This window comes from Chelonoidis abingdonii, chromosome 1, assembly GCF_003597395.2.
Source record: "Chelonoidis abingdonii isolate Lonesome George chromosome 1, CheloAbing_2.0, whole genome shotgun sequence".
NCBI classification, from domain to species: domain Eukaryota; kingdom Metazoa; phylum Chordata; order Testudines; family Testudinidae; genus Chelonoidis; species Chelonoidis abingdonii.
The window spans coordinates 298,417,757-298,438,949 of NC_133769.1; the positions used below are offsets into that span (position 1 = coordinate 298,417,757).

General features: G+C 40.1%; 1 protein-coding gene across 5 annotated transcripts in view; it reads left to right on the forward strand.

Annotated features, from left to right (window-relative positions):
• The first annotated feature begins 12,517 nt into the window (after positions 1–12,517).
• Positions 12,518–21,193, forward strand: part of PCDH9 (protocadherin 9) — a 956,435-nt gene continuing 947,759 nt past the window's right edge. For 4 of the 5 annotated variants that reach the window (XR_012655013.1, XM_032773456.2, XM_032773458.2 and 1 more), the window contains exons 1-2: positions 12,518–13,062; positions 14,233–17,403. Coding sequence is in view for 4 of the 5 variants with exons in the window: in XM_032773456.2 (XP_032629347.1) it covers positions 14,368–17,403 (3,036 nt within the window). In the remaining variant the exon portion in view is untranslated. The remainder of the gene's footprint in view (positions 13,063–14,232; positions 17,404–21,193) is intronic. The other variant, XM_032773457.2, reaches the window with a different exon arrangement.

Genomic DNA, 21,193 nt, shown 5'->3' on the forward strand with positions numbered 1-21,193 from the left:
AACACAAGAAGGAGGGGTCATCAAATGAAATTACTAGGCAGCAGGTTTAAAACAAACAAAAGGAGGTATTTCTTCACAAAACGCACAGTCAACCTGTGGAAATCATTGCCAGAGGATGTTGTGAAGGTCAAGACTATAACAGGGTTCAAAGAAGAACTAGATAAGCTCATAGCGAACAGGGCCATCAACGGCTATGAGCCAGGATGGGTAGAGATGGTGTCCCGTCCCTAACCTCTGTTTACCAGAAGCTGGGAATGGGTGACAGGGGATAGATCACTTGAAAATTACCTATTCTGTTCATTCTCTCTGGGGCAACTGGCATTGGCCACTCTCAGAAGACAGGATACTGGGCTAGATGGATCTTTGGTCTGACCCAGGATGGCCATTCTTATGGTAGCCAGAAATAGAGAAAGGACATTGAGAACATCAACTCACTCTCCTGGTAAAGGCAGTGGATTATGGAGTGGGAGCACTAGAGAAGTTTTGTTTTCCAGAAACAAAGGAGGACTACATCAATTAAAATGCAAAAACAACTTTTTTGTTATGAAACAGTTAATAGAGTTTTTATCCTGAAAAGGACATGAGTGAAAAGCAGGATTGAGGTCAAATTGTATAGCTGATATTCAGGCTGTTTTTATGTTATGTTTATTATTATTATTACTTATTGACAGCAGACATCTCACGTTGGCAATGGAAACCTCTTGCTAATGTCAAGTTGTCTGCATATGAAGAGAGCCATAGGGTACTTCCTTTTCAATCGTTTTAACGAGTTAAGGTCCTACAGTGCCTCAGCTGCTATTGATCACTGAGTTACTCTGAATAACTTTGAAATCAGCACATGGTGTAAGTTAATGGAATACTGGGACAGAAAAAATGTCAAGTTACAAAAAGGAATGAATGACGAGAGATCTGTAACAAGTAATTTACTTGTTTGTTTCGTGCGTAAATATATTTGAAAATGGGATATGCTGCTGCTATTCATCGTCAGTGCAACTTTGCTTTCTTTGGCAATAAAGATATGGTATGGCTAAACATAAATTTTATCAACTTTTATTTACTGTTACTTAGACTTTTTCATTATTTTGTAAAGCATCTTAATACAATTTGAATTGCATCAGATTAGTAACAAGGACAAGTAACTAGAGCTAATTATTTGAACATGCATTGGTCAAAACTACATGATATTACAGCCTATGGCCTTATTTTCTATTACAGGAGTTTTACATAATATTATGTCACCTTAATTGAGCTAAACCAAAGATTCACAGCAATAATGGATGTTAATTTTAATTTCTTTAAAGCACGTTGATTAAATTAACACCCTTGAGGCATCCAAGCATTTTGTTGTGACAGGGTACTAGGTTTTCAGGTGTTCATAAAGAAAAGCATATTTGATAGTACTTCAAAAAAATAATGCTATGGCAACTGGCTATCATCATGCTTTTACTTTACTTGTCGAAGTCTGTATAGGAGATATTGGTTTGTCAATGACATGCAATACCACAAAATATCCTCTAGATGACACTGTTTACTGCAGTTAGAAGACTTGCAAGGCTATAGAAACAAGAGCTGTGAATTAAACAGAATAAAGTTGATAAACTGAGCCTAATCCTGCCCTTGTTGATGTCTAACATCAATAGCTAAAATCTCAATGGCTTCAACGGGAGCAAGAACAGGCCCACTGTTTGTCTATTTAGTTTCATGAACTTTTTTTTTCTTTTAACAGAAAAGACTAACCTTTAAAATTGAGAATAGTTCTTATCAAAACCTAAACTATGAAATGTGATGTCTCTTAGGATTTTTAACATGCCCCCATGCCACTCCCAGTTAATTATCCTGACTGGCTTTGTTAAATAGTAACACTATAAATATTACAACTTTTTTTCTAACTATTCTTTGTTCTGTGGTGTACATTTGTTGTAGCGCAGCACATTTACGTTAATTAGATCAATTAGCCCTATTTAGATGTATATGCCTTGAAGTAGGATTAATTATGCTAGTTTGTGTGTGTGTGTGTGTGTTTTCTTGACCTTTATAGTCAGGATAATAAAGACAATCTGACATTTCTCTGAAAGAAAAAAAGTAATAGAAACTCCATCTTGTATTTCTCCACCACCAAACACTTCTTGGGTAAAATTTTGCAAAGTGTTTAAGTCACTTAAGAGCTTTGGAAAATGTTACCTATTATTTTCAAAGATTGCATACAGTATGCTTTGGAGTTATGAGGGCTACATTCTACTGTGTTACCAGAAAAAAACGAGTTATGTCAGGGTAACTGAGAAGATAATTTGCTCCATTGTACTTTTAATCCCAACTATTCCTTGATTAGTGTCACCTGAGCATTACCATTTGTAACTCTATCTCCATGCTGTATCAATAAAAATAACATGGACCTTTTGCCTAAATTTCTGCGGTGTTGTCTGGATTATCAATGTTATTTTCACTCCAGGACCCAGATGTTAAATGGAGACACAGGCCCTGATCCTTTACTGAGTTTTGTGTGGGTGGAATCCTGTGTTAATGTATTAGTCATCATTCCAGGCTGTAGCCCTAGGACTGCAAACACTAGGCTTTTGATTCATGGTTTAAGTAAGTTCAGTCATTGTACGTGTGTTAGAGGCTTGAGTATGCTTTACCCAAACATCCAAAGACAAATCCTTACAGCTGGCTGCTTCTACCTATCAAGCCAGCTCCTCCCTCACAATACGTTCTGGGATCTCCTTCTTCCCTCACATATCTTCAGGTAAGTGCAGTGGTGAAAGTAAGCTGGTTCAGTCCGATACAGCTTCTGCAGCGGTGATTTAAAGGGCCCAGGGCTCCAGCCGCTGCAGGGAGCCCGGGCCCTTTAAATCACCGCTGGAGCTCCAGCAGCCGGGCTTGGGTGGGGATTTAAAAGCCCTGGAGCTCCAGCCCCTGTGGGGAGCCCCAGGCCCTTTAAAGTGCTGCCGGAGCCCTGTTGTCGGAGTTCCGGTGACACTTTAAAGGGCCCAGGGCTCCCCACAGTGGCAGAAGCACCGGGCCCCTTAAATTCCCGCCTGAGCCCTGCCACCCTGGAGTAGCGGTGGCAGGTCTTCGATGGTGATTTAAAGAGCCCGGAGCTTTGTGGCGGCCAGAGCCCTGGGCCTTTTAATTTGTCCATGAGCCCTGGGGCTCCCAGCCACCTCTGCAGCTGGTAGCTCTGAGGTGATTTAAAGGCCCTGGGGCTCCCAGCCACAGCCAGAGCCCCAGGACCTTTAAATCTTGAAATACCCCGCTTCTTCCAGTTGAGGCCCTGCCTCTTCCAGTTAAGGCCACGCCCTCGCTCAGGAGTCCAGCGTACTGGTAAGTCCTTTAAGTTTCACCCCTGGGAAAGTACTGGGCTTACTGCTGGAGAACAGGATATCTGTTGTGGAGAAAGCAAGGGAAACTGACTAGAGGTGACTCTTTACGAACAACGTTGGCCCATGTCGGCTAAAGTTACTTGAGCACAGGCTGAGGTTTGCAACTGAGTATCGAACCAATACTTTTGTGATTTGAGTAGAACATTCTCCACGGCACTAAGACCCTACATAAAGCACACAACAAAAATAACAAGAAACAGCAATGTGAGGATCTTCTCTTAAACTTTCATATAGTTCTCATATATGTCTACACTACAGCAGGTGCCATTGCAATCAACATAAATTTGCACCTTTTTGGCAGGGTCAGCTTAGAGATCATGCGTTCAATAGGCATGACAACTGAACTAGCCCCACTCAGAGCTGCAAAAACATCTAGTGGAAAAATATGGGGACATTTGCACTGCTGAGCCCTGTGCTATACCTTTTGTAGTTGAACAAAAGTCTTTAGTCCTCTGGCCTATGAAGCCGACTACTTTCATGAACACTACACTCATTTTAAATATGTATTTTAACAACTTTTCTATAATATCAATTTCAAAATTTCCTATTTATGACAACATTCAGCAGTGTCTTAATGCCCCAAACATGCCTGACCACACTCTTTTCACATCCACTCTATACCTTCTTCCAGGAATTTATGCCACAAGAGGAACAGTCCTACCTCTTAAGGCTCCCTGTGTTGTTACAAACAAGAATACATAACTGAAGAGTAACACAAGTGAGTCAAACAGTAATTGTAGGCCAAATGCTGCTCTCAGTTAAACTGATGTCAATCCAGAGTAACTCCAAAGACTTCATAGGAGTTACTCTAGATTCATTCCAGGGTAACAGTGGAAAACAATTAGCTTTGTGATTATTGCTTCCCATTAGTATGACGACATCTGGAGTGGAATGGAGAGGTAAATCTGAATTTATAATGAGTGATATACTTCAAAATGAACTACATGTAAAAAGTCCTCCCCAATATGAGCTAGAAGAGAAGCTTAGCTACATTTTGCATATTATGCTTCTCTATTTCCTCCCCTAGCTTCAAATATATCTCATTAGGAACTTTGATCCCAGTGGGTTTGCTTTTCTATTATATGAATATCCCATCATCAGTGATAAACAGTCTAGGGAAGTTGAACAAAAGGAGATACACCAAATGTGAGAACAATTTAGAGATACACATAAAATGCTAAATGAACTGTATACCTTATATAAACTTAATGTGTTCATTTCAATGGAAAAATGTCATTAGGAGATGTACAATAAAAAAATTAAAGGATTTCCACATAAAACTAGTGACCAAAATGACCCAGTGGGAAGTAGGCTTTGTCTCTGCAGCACCAGGCTTGTGTATGAGGTGATCAGGGTTAACATTTCAGAGAGAAGGCCCTCAATCTTGTCTAAAAGCTGTTTGGGCTTTAGACAGATAAGGGGGAAATGCTGGATGTGAAGGAGAATCCAAGTACTGGGCCCTGTAAGTACATCTGAAAATAAAACCTCTTGGCATATGATAGCAAAAACAAACATTGCCAGAAAACACCGTGGTAATTCTGGGAAATTTTGAATTTTGCTTTCCTAGCTGCTCAGTGGATTTGAGCTCAGTGCCTGTGAAGCTTTGCTATGAGTCAGGGAGCCCAGTCCCACCTGTATTTAATCTATCTGTGTAGACAAAGCTTAGCAGCACCATAATTTGCTCTAGCCTGGTTCCTCTCTTTGATGTTTTTTGTAACAACTAGAAATTTGACAAGGAAATCCATTAATGATCAGTCTGTGGTATGTTGTTGCTGTGATAATTGTGTAAGCACGACTGAATGATTCTCCTATAGATAGGTGCTTGCTTACCTCCTAAAGTGTGTTGCCCTTGGAACAACAGATACATTGATAAGGAAGAGCGCAAAATGACGAACTTTAATTGTGTTTGTGTTGAAAAATCTATTGTTTGTTTACATGGGAGGCAAAACCCAATTTATTAGTAGAGATTAGGGGAAGCCACGGAAATCCACCACCAGTTCTGTCCCCTAAGCTGTTTCCTGGCTCCAAATATTCAATAACTTCCCAGCAATAGAGAGTACCATCTCATCCTCTATATTTTTTCCTGTGGTTTGCATTATTGTTTGCTAAATATATTACAACACACTATTTACCTTGCTTGTAATCTTTGTGTGGCTTATGCCTATCTAAATAATTTTCTTAGTTAATCACTGGATGGGATAGTGCAAATCATGGAGCTTGGGGAGGCCAGAGTCTGGAGTTAAGGCCTTTTCAGTAGATTTTGAACTCTTCACCAGAATCTAAACCCTGCTAGTTGCAAAGATAGTTATCACTATGTAAATGAATGCATAGCTCTCGTTACACCTACAGAAACACACTGAAAATATAGCACCTACGGAGGTGCAAGTTCTACCTATTGATTAAATGAGCTATTAGCTTCAATTGGTTCAATCCTGACATTCAGACACAGCCCTGCATTAGGAACACTCTGGAATCACACAACACTAAAGGGAGTTCTGAGAGGACTTAGGCCTCAACAAGGCAGAATTCCAACTTAAGTATGCTGGCAAGCAGAGGGAGTGTGCCCACTATGCATCCTTTAGTCAGTGCATAAGGCTTTTCCCTGCTGCTCTATCTGGAGTGGGTGCACAAGAAGAAAGAAGGCAGGGGCTGATGGATCCTCTCCTTGTCTTTGAGATATCTTGTGTCTTGAAGATGCACAGAGGGACTGCAGTTGGGCTACCTTCTGGAAGGAAAGGAGAGGAAGAAAGGAAGACAGATCCGAGTTCCTTCTGCCCTCCCCTCTACTGCACACATGTAGAGTAGCTGGGCATAGTCTTCACCAGTGTAAAGCTGTGACCCTTTAAATGCTTGTACTGACACAAAGAAGTAGGTCCCATGTCAAAAACCAGAACATAATAAATTTTCCTTAGACATGTTAATTTAATTTTTGGACCCTTGGTTTCATTCATAAGTTTAGGAAAGGTAGAAATCAGAAAACTAAGATGCCAACTCATGCCCTTAAACAAAAAGAAGTCGTGTATCTATCTATCCTTGAAATCAAGCATCTCTATGTTGGATAGATGTAGTCCTCCAGCGGATGTATAGTTTAATCAGGTTGCACCATTCTGATAAACTTTACAAATGGTGATGTGTGGGGCTTAGATAGGGATGGGGACTGAAGAACAGAAAATATTTAGCATAAAGTTCAGAAGTGATATAAAGGATGGTGTAAATTTTACCTTGATAAGTGAATGTGATTGAGTGGACATTGGTCTAAATTGCATGTTATTTTAATGTGATCAGCATGAGCAAGGACAGAAAATGTGGACTTGAAGCTGGAAAAAGTTATGCAGAAGATATAACAAGGCTCTTCCTGCTTGTCTCATTTTGATCCAAGTTTTACACCTGTGTAGCTCCATTGATCAGATTTGCATTATCTTGTCAGGGAAGATTATTATTACCCAGTGAAACTTTCTTCAGATGCTTTTTTGTCTAAAAGTCTTTAGATCCCCTGGTTCCTTCTGACTTTTTCTTTTTCACACATCTGAACAATGTCCCTCAGCAAGCTATGCAAGTCATTTGCAAGTTTTGGAACATTTTCTCCTTCCACAATAACAAATTGGTTGTATTCTGCTTCTAGATTCTGATTCAAAAGCTATTTTCATCAAAATAAATGACATGAGGGTGGCAAAGAATAAAATATATTTTTTATGTGCCACATGTAATTACATACCTTTTAAGTGGACAAATAATTGTATTTTAAACTGTAGTTGTTTATTATTCTCTTTTTGCCATTTCAGAATTGATTTCCATTGTTTTTATTAAATAGTTGCCAGAGCCCTGGGAGGGAAAAATTCTCCTAAGCAAACAATTCAAGTCTGTCCATTAATCTGTACCTTTAAATAAACAGCAATAATGAATGAGAGTTCAGCACCTTGTTGCATTGTACAATGACAGTGATTAAACACTGGCACTGCAAAATGCCAGTTTTCAGCTTTTGAATTTGGAGACCAGTTAGAGCCATGAACCTGACATTTGTAATCTTTGTCAGTCAAAAAATATGGCAAATTCAGTTAAATTTAGTTCTGTCATTCAAATGGAATAAAAGTTGTCACCTGCCTCTTTTATGATTTCATTACCCAGGAATGAATTTATTTTCCTTAAGGGAGACCCATTAAAAGGGCCTGATCCTGCAAACATTAATCACTTGACTAGTCCCATTGGCTTCAATTATTCAACATTAATTGACTTTTTATTGCTGTTTATTTAAAAGTTCAGATTAATGTACAGACTTGAATTGTTTGCTTAAGTGTTTTCCCGCTCTCCAGGACTTGGACAACCATTTAGAAAACCAATGAAAATCAATTTTGAAATGGCAAAAAGAGAATAATAAACAAGCACTTTTTATAATGCAATTATTTGGCCTCTTAAAATGGTGTAATTACATGTGGCTACATAATACAGAAATATATTTTTTTATTGAGTTCAGTGAAACTATTCATGCAAGTAAGGGCTCAAAAATCAGGCCCAAGCACTGTAGAGAGGAAGACAAGTAATTTTTAAGGAGCTTCCCACATGAGACATGAATAAAAAAGGAATCGTAAAATCTAAACTATCATGTGGTTAAAATATGAACAAAAGTAGAAGCAATATCATCTATGAGGAGAAAACAACAATACACCTATTAAGATCTCTTAGAGCTATATGGTCCCTTCTGTATATGTATTTCCCTTGGTCTCCACAGAAAGTGGGGACAGCATCCTTTGTGGCATTATTTGGTGGGGTTTTGGAAAGTGGGGGTGAAGCAGGGGACTACCTTATTCTGTGGCACTGTCCTCGTCTTAGCCTCTGGATTTGCCTATGGAATTCCAGGAGGTTGCCATATTACTCAGCAGCAGTGGAGGAAACCAGCCAGTCATGGGATGAGAAGTAGAGGCAAGTTTGAACAAAGTGGAGGCTCCATGGGTCAGTAGGATTCATAAGGGGGGGAGGTCTTGCCCTTTGTCAACTCCACTGGACTCCAAATCCCCACTTTTGAGGGGTCAATTAAAGGAGGAACCTCATAAGGTTTTCCAGGCAACCTCCACTAGGTTTCTGCAGTATTGGCAATCTCACTCTGCGTTATTCCCTAATTATGATTGAAGTTCAATTGAATTTGGTCATTTTTAATCAGCATTTCAAAAACAAAGCCTCCAAATATTTGCTAGCATACAATATTTCATTTAAGCACATGGGGAAATCTGTACTACATTTATTTCACTTTCTGCTATGTGTTAAGAAAGCAGGTACGCCATAGGTACAGTAGGTTAGGCTCTGATGCACATTGTGATGGCATGCAGTAGAGGAGCTCCTTCACCAAAATATGAATCAGCAATCCATAAAAAGTGTTAATGTTCTTATAGGATTGTGCTGGAGTCTCCAGGAATTAAAGATTATGTCATGTGATGAAACCTCCAGGAATCTGTCTAACCAAAATTGGCAACCATAATAGATGAAAAGGCATTATGCCTCCATAATAACAGACCAGGAGAGGCAATATGAGGTATAAAATGATCAAGTGACCATAGCCAGTTCAGTGAAGCATGATAGCATTTTATGCTCACCAGTCCAAGATTAAAATCTTTAGTTAGCTAAGCATAATGTGAGTCAGTTTCATGTATAATGTATTGTGTGAGCCTGTGTGATACAATGTAACCAATTCCATTTAGTGCAATTTGACTATAGCTAATATAGAATAACTGGAGTCAGTTTCTAGCATGCTCCAGTTTGAGTCAAATGTGATATGGAAAAGAACTTGATACATAATAATATGAAGAGGAGACCATATAATGCAGTGGATGAATAGTTAATATGCTAGAATACAGAAGGCAGTCTAATAGGTTATAATGTGATTAGGGGCCTAAATACTCTAATACATAGACAAAAGCCTAATATATTATGAAAAAGATAGGAGACTATTAAAGAACAGTATAAATAACAGTACATAGCTGAACAAATCATAACATCAAATACTATAGCTTTTCCAAAAATAAGTGTACGGGGAGGAACATTTTTTAGAAGATAAAACATAGCTCTTCATTCAAGCAAACATTAAAATAAGGACTTTTTAGAACCATTCTTCACATTTAAAAGGCTGTATAACAATGTACTGGGCAATCCTGATTCCTGTGCCAGAATACCAGTTTTTATTAATTTTCTTTCTGGAAGATTAATAAAAGTAGTTATGACAGTTCTAACCCATTTGATACCAGGAGTCATGATTTCACAATTTATTGTACTATACTAATGCAAACAGTGTAATCTGAAGACCTACCTTTTCCAAGAGGTTAACAAAGTCAGATTAGTTAAAGAACAGCAGCATTTTACAGCAAGTACACAAACATTAACATGACAGATTGTATTTCAAGCAAACATCTTTGGCTTTTTAACATATTCAGCTTCTGAAAAGAACAGATATGTATTAACTTTTTTTGACTTGTGAATGTGTTACATTTAAGTCCAGCAGCCATTAGTTTAATCCAATTTGATTATTTCTCTTCCTAACTCTTCATAGGGCTAACCTTGTGTACATCTGAAGAACTCATTTATAAGCGCAAGATAATCAGTTCTGACTAGGAGTTAAAGTCAACCCTAAGCAAACAGAAAACTATTCAGTTTAGCAATAAAGTTAAATAATTATTATTAGACAATGTGATGTGACTACAATGTGACTTTGAAATGACTGCAGTGTGATTAGAATAAAAATGTTATGTGTCTGTAATGTTTCTAGAAGGAGAAAAACGTCTGTGATGCCATACGCTGTGACATGACTCGTGTCAGAAAAAATGTGTACATTATTAATGAATACATAGGCACAGTATTTCAGGAGCAGAATATGTTATGCAAAATGCTAGCAGTTCTAATTATCTTCTTTATTAATAGTTGTACTGCTTTGTACTGTAATATGATGAAGGAATTATATACTTAATTCTTTCACAGCAAATTATTTCTAAATGTTTTGGCAGTAAGGTTACTCTTTCTTGTCAATTCCTTGACTTTTGATGCTAGGGCTACAGCCATCCTTCCTGTATTACAAAAAGCACGCTATTCTTTATGATTAGATTAAGTTCTGTTTACTCCTATTACTTAATGTCATCAAAACCAGAATCAATTTTGTGTGTGTGTGTAATACAAACTTTTTGGACACAAATATAAAACAGAGTGACAGGAAGGTTTTATCTTTGCACAGCATGTGATTATTGAGACTGCAGCATTCATGCACGCTTATATCAGGAGCATCTGCACCAGTGTGACTACCAAGGGTGTTTAGATATGTGACTGTAAGGATCAGGATGTACCCCCTACATATACAGTAAATGCCTATATTTAATTGAATGCATTGGTTTTCTGTTTTTGTACATAAATACATATATGAAAACCTAATACACCATGATAAAGACAGAAGTCTACATATAACTGGTCAAAGATATGCAACTTAAAATGGGCATAGTATGTATTCATGTTATGGTTTTAAGACCTGAAAATCTTATATTGATGCCATTCTTGTTTTTATATACATAGATTTGGTGGTCATAAACAATAACGTAATTACTTATTGTGGCCATTTTAACCTGACTTGTTAAGTTTCATAGGTGTTAGATGATGTGGTAGCTAAATTCAGGCCCAGAAAAGCTAGAGATTTCAAAAAATATTCAGAATAGTTTATTCATGCTGCAGATGTTGAAGAAATGCATTATGATCCTATTCTTGTGACACGTTTAAAGGTAATTAATTGCAGAGTAGGTTATCATTTTATTCTAGCAGGCTAGATGGACAAACTAAATGTGTCACAGGCAAGAGGAGCTTATTGTCTTTATTATTGATTAGACAATAATGAAGAATGTCTTTCCATTCAATATTGCAGGGGGTAAAAAAAAGAGAGGGGGGCATTTTTTTAGAAAATTCTCCTCTGAGCCTTCAGAAAGGAAAATGAGGAAGGTGTACAGGAGTCAATGGGAAGCGAGACTGAGCTGGAGTCAGAGAAATCTGAATTATAGATGAAGAGGCATGTATTAAATATAAAGTTGAAACAAGTTGAGGAAGGCCAGGGAGCGATATTTTATACAAGGAGAGGAGAGATGCCGGCCGGAGAGCTCCCTCCAGCAACTCTGAGGGGGGAGTTTGACGCACAAGCAGCAGTACCAAGCACAGCACTCGGCTCCTGCGGTGTCGGAGCTAGGAGAGCAGGCAGAAGCGGTGCACGGTTGGGGGGCCGGGAAGTCTCCCCCTCCCCTGTTAAGAGCAGCTGCCCCCACCGAAGGAGACTGCTCCGTGAGAATCAAAGGCAGCAGCTGTATCCAGGGCAGACTGGGCTTCTGCTCTCAACCAATCCACCCCCGCTGCTGTTGCTGTAAAGGCTGCACCAGCTCACGCCATGCAGCACCCCTCATTCTCCTCCTCCTGCGCACTGCCGTGACTGGGGACCGGGGGCTCCCCGCTCCAACGCCGCGGCTGAAACGCATGTGGCGCCTCGCGTGGCTCCCCGCAGGCTATCGTGGGGTGTGCACACGCCGCTAAAGCCAGCGGAGAATATGCCGAGCCGAGGCCCGCCGCCTCGGGGCAGTTTAGCACCGTGCAGGGCAGCACGGCCGCCGGCCGCCCCTGTAATCTGGGGCTGCGCTCCCCTCCCCCGCATTGCAATCCAGGAGCACACAGCCACGTCCCGCCGGCAGCCGGGCGCATGCACCGACTCCCCTGCCCACGGCTGGAAGGCAGCGGCGGCAGGAGCCTCCTCCCGAGTCCCGCCCGCCCGGCAGCGACTCCGAGGGCTGAATCCACAAGGTCCCGGCTCCCGCGCCATCCCCCCCGCGTCTTTCGCGCTCCAGGCCGCCGCTGCCGTCGCTGCCCGCAAACCTATTAACCATTCCGCGCGGCGGCGGCGGCAAGCTCCGCTCACCCTCCTCCTCAGCTCCGCCTCCCCGGACCCGGCTGCCCGACCGACGCGCTTGGCCGCCAATGCCAGGCCAGCACCGCTCCAGCCTCCATCCCCCGCCGCTGCAGGCCAATCGGGTGCCACAGGAGGGGGGGCTTAGCAGTGCTCACACCCTCCCTCTGGGCTTATTGAGAGTTATATCAAGAAATTTCAGTTCACAGAGAGAGAGAAGGAGAGAAAGAAAGAGACACTAGGAGGGAGAAGGGCAGGGGAAGCGCTGTAGCTTCCTTCTATCACTAAAGCAATAACCTATTAGGATTTTCTTTGGCACTTATCACCCCAGAGATGCAAAGACGGAGAGAGAAGCATCAACCAGCCCAACTCTGACATTTCTAATAAGAACTTACAGACTTAACATGCCTGCCTCTTTACACTGAGGAGACAGGAACGGAAAATGTGTGCAGTGTAGAGTGGAAAATACCCCTGATCTAAAGAAGTGCACTGGGTTTTGTGCTTGCTGGTTGGTTGCGGTGGTGTATGCACGTTAAGCACCAGAAGGATCGTCGCCGGATAGAAATGAAACGTGGAGAGGATGACTAACGACAGAACTGTGAATTTGTTCTCTGGAGTTGCTGATTTCCCACCCCGAAGCAACACATTTCGCAAAGAGCAAGCGTTTGGCTGCTGCTGATTTCTCCAAAACTGGTGGTTTAGCAGATGCTTTGTGCTGTATGTGTTGGATCAGATCCTTGCTGAGCCGCAGCAGATCGGCAAAGGTACACAACCAGTGTAAGTGCAAAGTTACACATGCACCGTGTCTCTGATTTTTTTTAAATACTAAATATATTTATCTAGGTAGAGAATCTGTGTTTCTGATTCAGTTGCTGTTCGTGGCAAAGGCTCACCTACTCGGCTGTCTCTGCATCCCTACCTGCATCACTCTGCTGGAAGTGATCACAGGCATCAGCTACCGTGCAGCTTTAATGCAGATAAGATGTAGTGCTTAGGCGCTGACCAGTTCCACTCAAGTATGTAGATGCCTGGAGCCTCGCACCATTTAATTTGCGGTTAATAAAGCATTTCGGCAGAAGTCCTTTTTTTTTTTTTAACCTGCATTATCAGTCTGTGTGGTGTGTGGCAGCCGCTAATAACATCCCGAAGGGAGATCAGTGTCAGTGGTAAAAGACTGCACCTTTCCCCCTCCTCCTGTGATCAGAACATATTTTTTCCTGCATGTTCTTTGCAAACATTTAGGTTGCTTCTAAGTTGCATTTCGAATCCCCAATCCCTCTGATTTAGACTGTTTTAAAAATCAAATAAAGTTTAACGTTATTAAACGTACGGTGAAGTAGTCAACCTCTGGAGACGAGACACCGAGCTTACTGTGTAAGAAACTGAGAGTCCTGTTATTGTCTCTTTAGTTAATAGGGATGTGAAGTAGCCAGTGACGACTGCTGCTGCAGTAGCATGTCCGGGTGTTTATTTCCCAGTACGATAGCAATAGTGGGGGATGCAAGGCACCAGGAGGAAAGAAAAATCTGGTTAGTCAAAAAAAAAAATGCACTGAAGGAAACAACAAATTACATTTGGCAGCTGACATTGCATTTAGCACAGAATCCTAGAGAAGTACGGCAAGGTTTTTCACTGGCACCAAATGGCTGGATGGAGTGGCGAATGCACATTACTGATTATTACACAAGCTGCTAACAAATGATTTGGAAAGTACGTGTCGAAACTGTAGCTGCCTGTAGTACGGCAGATAGTTAATTCCATTCTCGGTATGTGCAACTAACGGGATATTGGTGCATTCGTCGGGGATTGGTTGTAAAAGGGAGAAGCAGGGATATGTACAGTGTGCAAGTGTGCACTGCAAAAATAAGTAGTAGTTCTTGGTGGTTGTGGATTTGTTTTGGGTTTTTTGTGAAACAATAATGCTCCTCTGTGTGATTGTGTTGACAGTTGCTGTCTCCAAATAAGAAATGAGATGTAATGCATCCTGCAGTCCATGCACGCCTCCTCTTGCAAATCGTGCACCATTCCTCTGTGGAAATCTTTAAATCCTAAAATCCAGAAAAAGAGAATAAACACATTATCATGGACCTGAGGGATTTTTACCTGTTGGCTGCTCTGATTGCCTGTTTAAGGCTGGATTCAGCTATAGCTCAAGAACTTATTTACACTATTAGAGAGGAGCTACCTGAAAATGTACCCATAGGAAACATACCAAAGGATCTGAACATTTCTCACATCAGTGCTGCCACAGGGACCAGCGCCAGCCTCGTCTACAGACTGGTTTCTAAAGCAGGGGATGCCCCTTTGGTCAAAGTGTCCAGCACCACTGGGGAAATCTTCACCACCTCTAATAGAATAGACAGAGAAAAACTCTGTGCTGGAGCCTCCTATGCTGAAGAAAATGAGTGTTTTTTTGAACTTGAAGTGGTTATTCTCCCCAATGACTTTTTTAGGCTGATCAAAATAAAAATCATTGTAAAAGATACCAATGACAATGCACCTATGTTTCCATCTCCTGTCATCAATATTTCCATACCTGAAAACACGTTGATCAATAGCCGCTTTCCAATTCCATCAGCAACTGATCCTGACACAGGTTTCAACGGTGTACAGCACTATGAATTGTTAAATGGGCAGAGTGTCTTTGGACTGGATATTGTTGAAACTCCGGAAGGAGAGAAATGGCCTCAACTGATCGTACAGCAAAACTTGGATAGAGAGCAGAAAGACACCTATGTGATGAAAATCAAAGTAGAGGATGGAGGAACCCCTCAGAAATCCAGCACAGCCATACTGCAAGTCACAGTAAGTGATGTCAATGATAACAGACCAGTTTTTAAAGAGAGTCAGGTGGAGGTTCACATACCAGAGAATGCCCCAGTAGGCACCTCTGTAATTCAGCTTCATGCTACAGATGCAGATGTAGGAAGCAATGCAGAAATCAGATATATTTTTGGTGCCCAAGTTGCCCCTGCAACCAAAAGGCTGTTTGCTTTAAATAACACAACAGGGCTGATTACAGTTCAGAGGTCCTTAGATCGAGAAGAGACTGCTATTCACAAAGTGACAGTGCTGGCCAGTGATGGTAGCTCTACTCCTGCTCGGGCAACTGTTACCATCAATGTCACTGATGTAAATGATAACCCTCCTAACATAGACCTCAGGTACATTATAAGTCCCATCAATGGCACAGTATACTTATCTGAGAAAGATCCTGTCAATACAAAGATTGCCCTAATTACAGTTTCAGATAAGGACACTGATGTGAATGGCAAAGTGATCTGTTTCATTGAGAGAGAGGTCCCATTTCACTTGAAGGCAGTTTACGACAACCAGTATTTGTTAGAGACCTCTTCCTTGTTGGACTATGAGGGCACCAAAGAATTCAGCTTTAAAATTGTGGCCTCTGATTCTGGCAAGCCCAGTTTGAACCAGACTGCACTGGTAAGAGTTAAACTGGAGGATGAAAATGACAACCCTCCAATTTTCAGCCAGCCTGTAATTGAGCTGTCAGTTTCTGAAAACAACCGTCGTGGTCTATACTTAACAACTATTAGTGCCACAGATGAAGACAGTGGGAAAAATGCAGACATTGTTTATCAGCTTGGCCCTAATGCTTCCTTTTTCGATCTGGATCGAAAGACGGGAGTTTTAACAGCCTCCAGAGTTTTTGACAGAGAAGAGCAAGAACGTTTCATTTTCACTGTAACAGCAAGGGACAATGGCACCCCTCCTCTGCAGAGTCAAGCAGCTGTAATTGTTACTGTGCTGGATGAAAATGATAACAGTCCCAAATTTACTCATAATCACTTTCAGTTTTTTGTATCTGAGAACTTACCAAAGTATAGCACCGTGGGAGTGATCACAGTGACAGATGCAGATGCAGGGGAAAATAAAGCAGTGACCCTTTCCATCCTGAATGATAATGAGAACTTTGTGCTGGATCCTTACTCTGGAGTTATAAAGTCCAATGTTTCTTTTGATCGAGAACAGCAGAGCTCGTACACCTTTGATGTCAAGGCCATTGATGGAGGACAACCTCCTCGCTCTTCTACAGCGAAAGTAACAATAAATGTCATGGATGTTAATGATAACAGCCCAGTTGTCATCTATCCACCTTCTAATACTTCTTTTAAATTGGTGCCACTCTCAGCAATCCCAGGCTCTGTCGTAGCAGAAGTATTTGCTGTGGATATAGACACTGGAATGAATGCTGAACTTAAATATACAATTGTAAGTGGAAATAACAAAGGTTTATTTCGTATTGATCCAGTGACAGGTAATATTACTCTAGAAGAAAAACCAGCTCTTACTGATGTGGGGCTGCATCGTTTAGTGGTCAACATAAGTGACTTGGGTTATCCTAAATCCTTGCATACTCTTGTGCTTGTATTTTTGTATGTAAATGACACTGCTGGAAATGCCTCTTATATTTATGACTTGATACGTAGGACTATGGAAACACCCTTGGACCGGAACATAGGGGACAGTAGCCAACCCTATCAAAATGAGGACTATCTTACTATCATGATTGCTATAGTGGCAGGTGCTATGGTTGTGATCGTGGTGATATTTGTCACGGTTCTGGTTCGCTGTCGACATGCATCTAGGTTCAAAGCGGCACAAAGGAGCAAGCAAGGTGCTGAATGGATGTCTCCCAATCAGGAGAACAAACAGAACAAGAAAAAGAAAAGGAAGAAAAGGAAGTCTCCTAAAAGTTCTCTTTTAAACTTTGTTACCATTGAGGAGTCGAAACCTGATGATGCTGTCCATGAACCTATCAACGGAACAATAAGCCTTCCAGCTGAGCTGGAGGAGCAAAGTATAGGAAGATTTGACTGGGGCACAGCACCACCAACAACCTTTAAGCCAAACAGTCCTGATCTTGCTAAGCATTACAAATCTGCCTCTCCACAGTCTGCTTTTCATCTTAAACCTGACACTCCAGTATCAGTGAAAAAGCATCATGTGATTCAGGAACTTCCGTTGGACAACACCTTTGTTGGTGGTTGTGACACCCTTTCCAAACGCTCTTCCACTAGTTCAGATCACTTCAGTGCCTCAGAGTGCAGTTCCCAAGGAGGCTTCAAGACAAAGGGCCCCTTACACACCAGACAGGTAAATGAGCACTTTTACTGGTCTATAAGTACTGCATACAAATGCCCAATCAACCAGTATTAAAGTGCCAGTATGTCTTTTGTTTAGGTCTACTTTTAGCTTGGTTATAATATGGAGAGAGAAAAACACGACTACTTTACCATCTGTCTGGGGACTTGTAAAATGCCTCTGATATTTCACAGTTTTAAGAGTCACTGATTATTAAAAAGAACTACATGTGCACATATACACACGCATGCAAACACACACACACACTCTCACACATCTGTGTGTGCATAAACAACAGATCAAAAATGGAAATAAATTGTTAAAAGTCAAATTGTTTTCCCAAGAGTGTCCCAGTGTAAAGGTTACTGAAGATGAAAAACTGTGTTTTCTAATATGCCAAATTCCACTCAAAGAGAAAATTTGACTGTTTCAGGATTAATGTGTTAGTTTGGGGATATGTAAATTCACTTTTAAATTTCAAGTGAGGCTGGTTTTAGTGTCTTTTATATTTCAAACTAATTTGGAATGTTGTTAAGTTACTGTTGCTAAAGGGGTTCTTATTTTTTCACTTACAAAGATAGCAGACTTTCCAAGGAACTTCGGCTGTGAAGCATATGGTTTGTTGGTAGGATATAACTAAGCCATAAGGAAGTCTTCCTCTGTTTTGATTTTTAATTATTTTGTTGTTCTAGAGTAAAGTAGGGGGTCTAATAGAAAGTTTTTTGCATATTTTCAAAAATGGCCAAAGTATACTTTCAAAAGGAATGCATTTGCTCTAAATACAACTTAATTATGCAGAAAAAATCAGCCCATTGTACATATTTTCTCATCTTAGTTGTGCATAAGTGTTCTGTCATAACTCATTTTAAACTGTGAAATATGCCATATGAAGAGGGATTAGGAGGCTGATAAACTCATATTTCAACCAAATCCAGCATTAGTTTTTCTTAGGTCTAATAATTCCTTGCTAATAAAGATTTAAATGCAGCGCTGTCTAATTTATTTCATTGATGCTTGTCTTTTGCCACTAAATTAGAATGTCAATATAGCCTGTAGATGGCACTAAGGTACTGTGTCGCTTGTGCTGGCCAGGTGCCAATCCTGCAGTAGATAGGAAATGGGGGAGGGAGGATCAAAGTAGTACTACAGCCAAAGAAACCTTTTGTTTAATCATAGTTGCACTGGAGCAACCAGTAGTTAAATTTACAGGTTTGCAAAGCAGCTTCTTAGTGCTTAGCTTTCACTGCACCAACTTTCTAGGGTTTAGCAATCAACTTCATGTTACTGTAGTCATTGTAATCTTCAATATATGGTGATTTGTCTGAATTTATTAGGGGTCCACAAAGTATGAATTTTAGAACAGCAGGCAAGGAACATTTAGCCTTGCCTTTGCAAAAAAGATTTTGTCAGTAGCAAATTTAGGACCAAGTACTTCCCTTGCTGTTGCATTAGCCTTATCCAAGATGAATGTCATGTCCCCCAAACCATGTCTTGACTTCTAGGTGTCTGTAAGGTGTCATACTAACAAGACACCTTGTTTAAAACAGGCACTTACAAGGCATCTGCTGTCTAGGTAACTACTCCAAAAATCTTCAATAGACTTGAAATGAGACACGGAAGAAACACTTAGAAAACTCTCCACACAAAAATCTATCTTTTACAAGGACTATAAAGCCAGATGAACTCTCAGAATGTTTTATGCACTACAGTAGCACTCCTGTCAGCATATTTTTTTTTTAAATGCTGAATTAAAACCTTTAGTGCAGAGCGCTCTGGGTAATCTGTGGTTGTTCAGATGAGGGAATACACTCTTCCCCCATTTTAGTTACAAAATTTGAAAACCTCCTTCTTTGGTGTTCAGAGGTGCTGTTAATTTAACTTAAATTAACTTCCAAGGTTCTGTTAAAAGAATCACTCTTAATCCCCTTCAGCCTCCCAAAGAAGTTAAAGGAAGTTAAGTTCACTAAAACGATTTACCTGACAGAATATGTCAGCACGGAACAGTGATGCTGAATGTGGGCAGAAAACCTACAGGCAACATTTTCACCTTCTTTTTTGTTCTTTACATTAAACAAATGTTGCTTGAGTTTTAGTAATAATACCAGTCAGTATACTCGCATTCTTGTATTATGGACCTGATTCAAATCCTGTTGTAGACAATGGAAAGATTTTCATTGACTTCCATGGGTTTTGAATCAGTCTATAGAAGAGGTATAATGCTACATGGGACTGAAAATGCAACTATATTTTATTGTTCTTTTGATATGAACGATTATTATAATTGAGCTTTTCCATTCATAAACTTGATTTTTTAAAATAGATTTTGCAGTTGATCAGTGTTACAGGAACTAAGGTGTTTGACCTTATAACATTTTCTGATGGTTGAGTTCAGCCAACAGTGGCAGCATGAGTTAGCAGTCTGGCGTTTCTCTATCTATGAGCTCTAGAGTTAGAATATATCTTTGCTACTGTTCCCTGTGATGATGCAGAAATTAAATATAGTTTCATAGGTATGGGTTGTTGGGGGTTTTTAAAGCCTTGTTGATATAGACTATGTCCATAAAGTAGAATATAAAATTTTAAATAAAATCTTTCTTATAGAATGTTAGGTGAAAATTATGTAAGATCTGAAATGCATTTTTTAAAGTCCTTTGTGAAAAAGTGTTTAATTCTGTGCTATTGTACTGTTTTCTTGCATTTACAATTGAGGATTTCTGTATTTTATGCTGAAAAGCTATAGCAAAGTGGTTACTGCATCTTTTGCAGAAAGTATTTATTTCTGTAATTTGGAAAGGGTCCATGAAATATTGCAGAGAATGTTGGGATAAACAAGGGGGAAAGTTAGGGGAATACTTACCTGAGAAATGTTATCAGCATATATTTTCCATTAAAAATGTTATTTAAGATTATTATCCGTAATGAAAATACATATACATAGCATTAGGTACTGCTGATAAACTAAAATCAGGCAAAACTCCTATTGAGTTTAAGTCATCTGCTAAGACTGGATCACATGATAAAATCTTTCAGGGCTCCTACATTTTCAGAATATTTTGTTGGGCTTTGGCTATGTGATTGCCATTAAATCCAATGAGAATTGCTTGTCTAAACTTCTATACATCACTTTGAATTATGCTGGTTGGTGTTTCAAAAAGTGCCCAGTATAAAAACCAAAGCCCTCCCCAAGTGCCTATGATGCAGAACGCCTGGTAGCTGCTCTGAGCAGAGCACTTCTGAAACTTGAACATGGAAGTGTCTTTTCAGAGCTAATTAACATAATTAGGAACGTGAAAAGAATGTTACCCACTGTCAGCTCTTGTTGCTCAGATTCTGTAGTCACTAATATGACCCATAAATAATACTGAAATCTATGCAGGGTGTTCCATCAGTGTTCATTTCAGTATTCAACCGAACAAAAACATTATCCAAAATATTGAGCCAATGCATCAAACAACTAAGTACAAAATACAGCAGAAGACAGCATGTTGCATTCTTGTGTGTGAAAAGTTTTCTTTTATAAAAACCCGACTCAGTGCCATAATTTTAGCAACAGGATAAATAGTGAAATGATAGTGAAAGTCAAATCACCACGCTTTATTCCAATTTTACACAAATGTAACACTGTTCCAACAAATTTGGAAGGAGTTAAACCACTGTAAAACTGCAGTAACATAGGCCTAAAAACCTTACATTAATGTCACATTGAAAGTTATGAGCAAAGACTTCAATTCATGAAAGCATTCCTATTCAGAATAGCACTTAAGTGTGTGCTTAACTTAAAGTGCATACATATATCCCATTG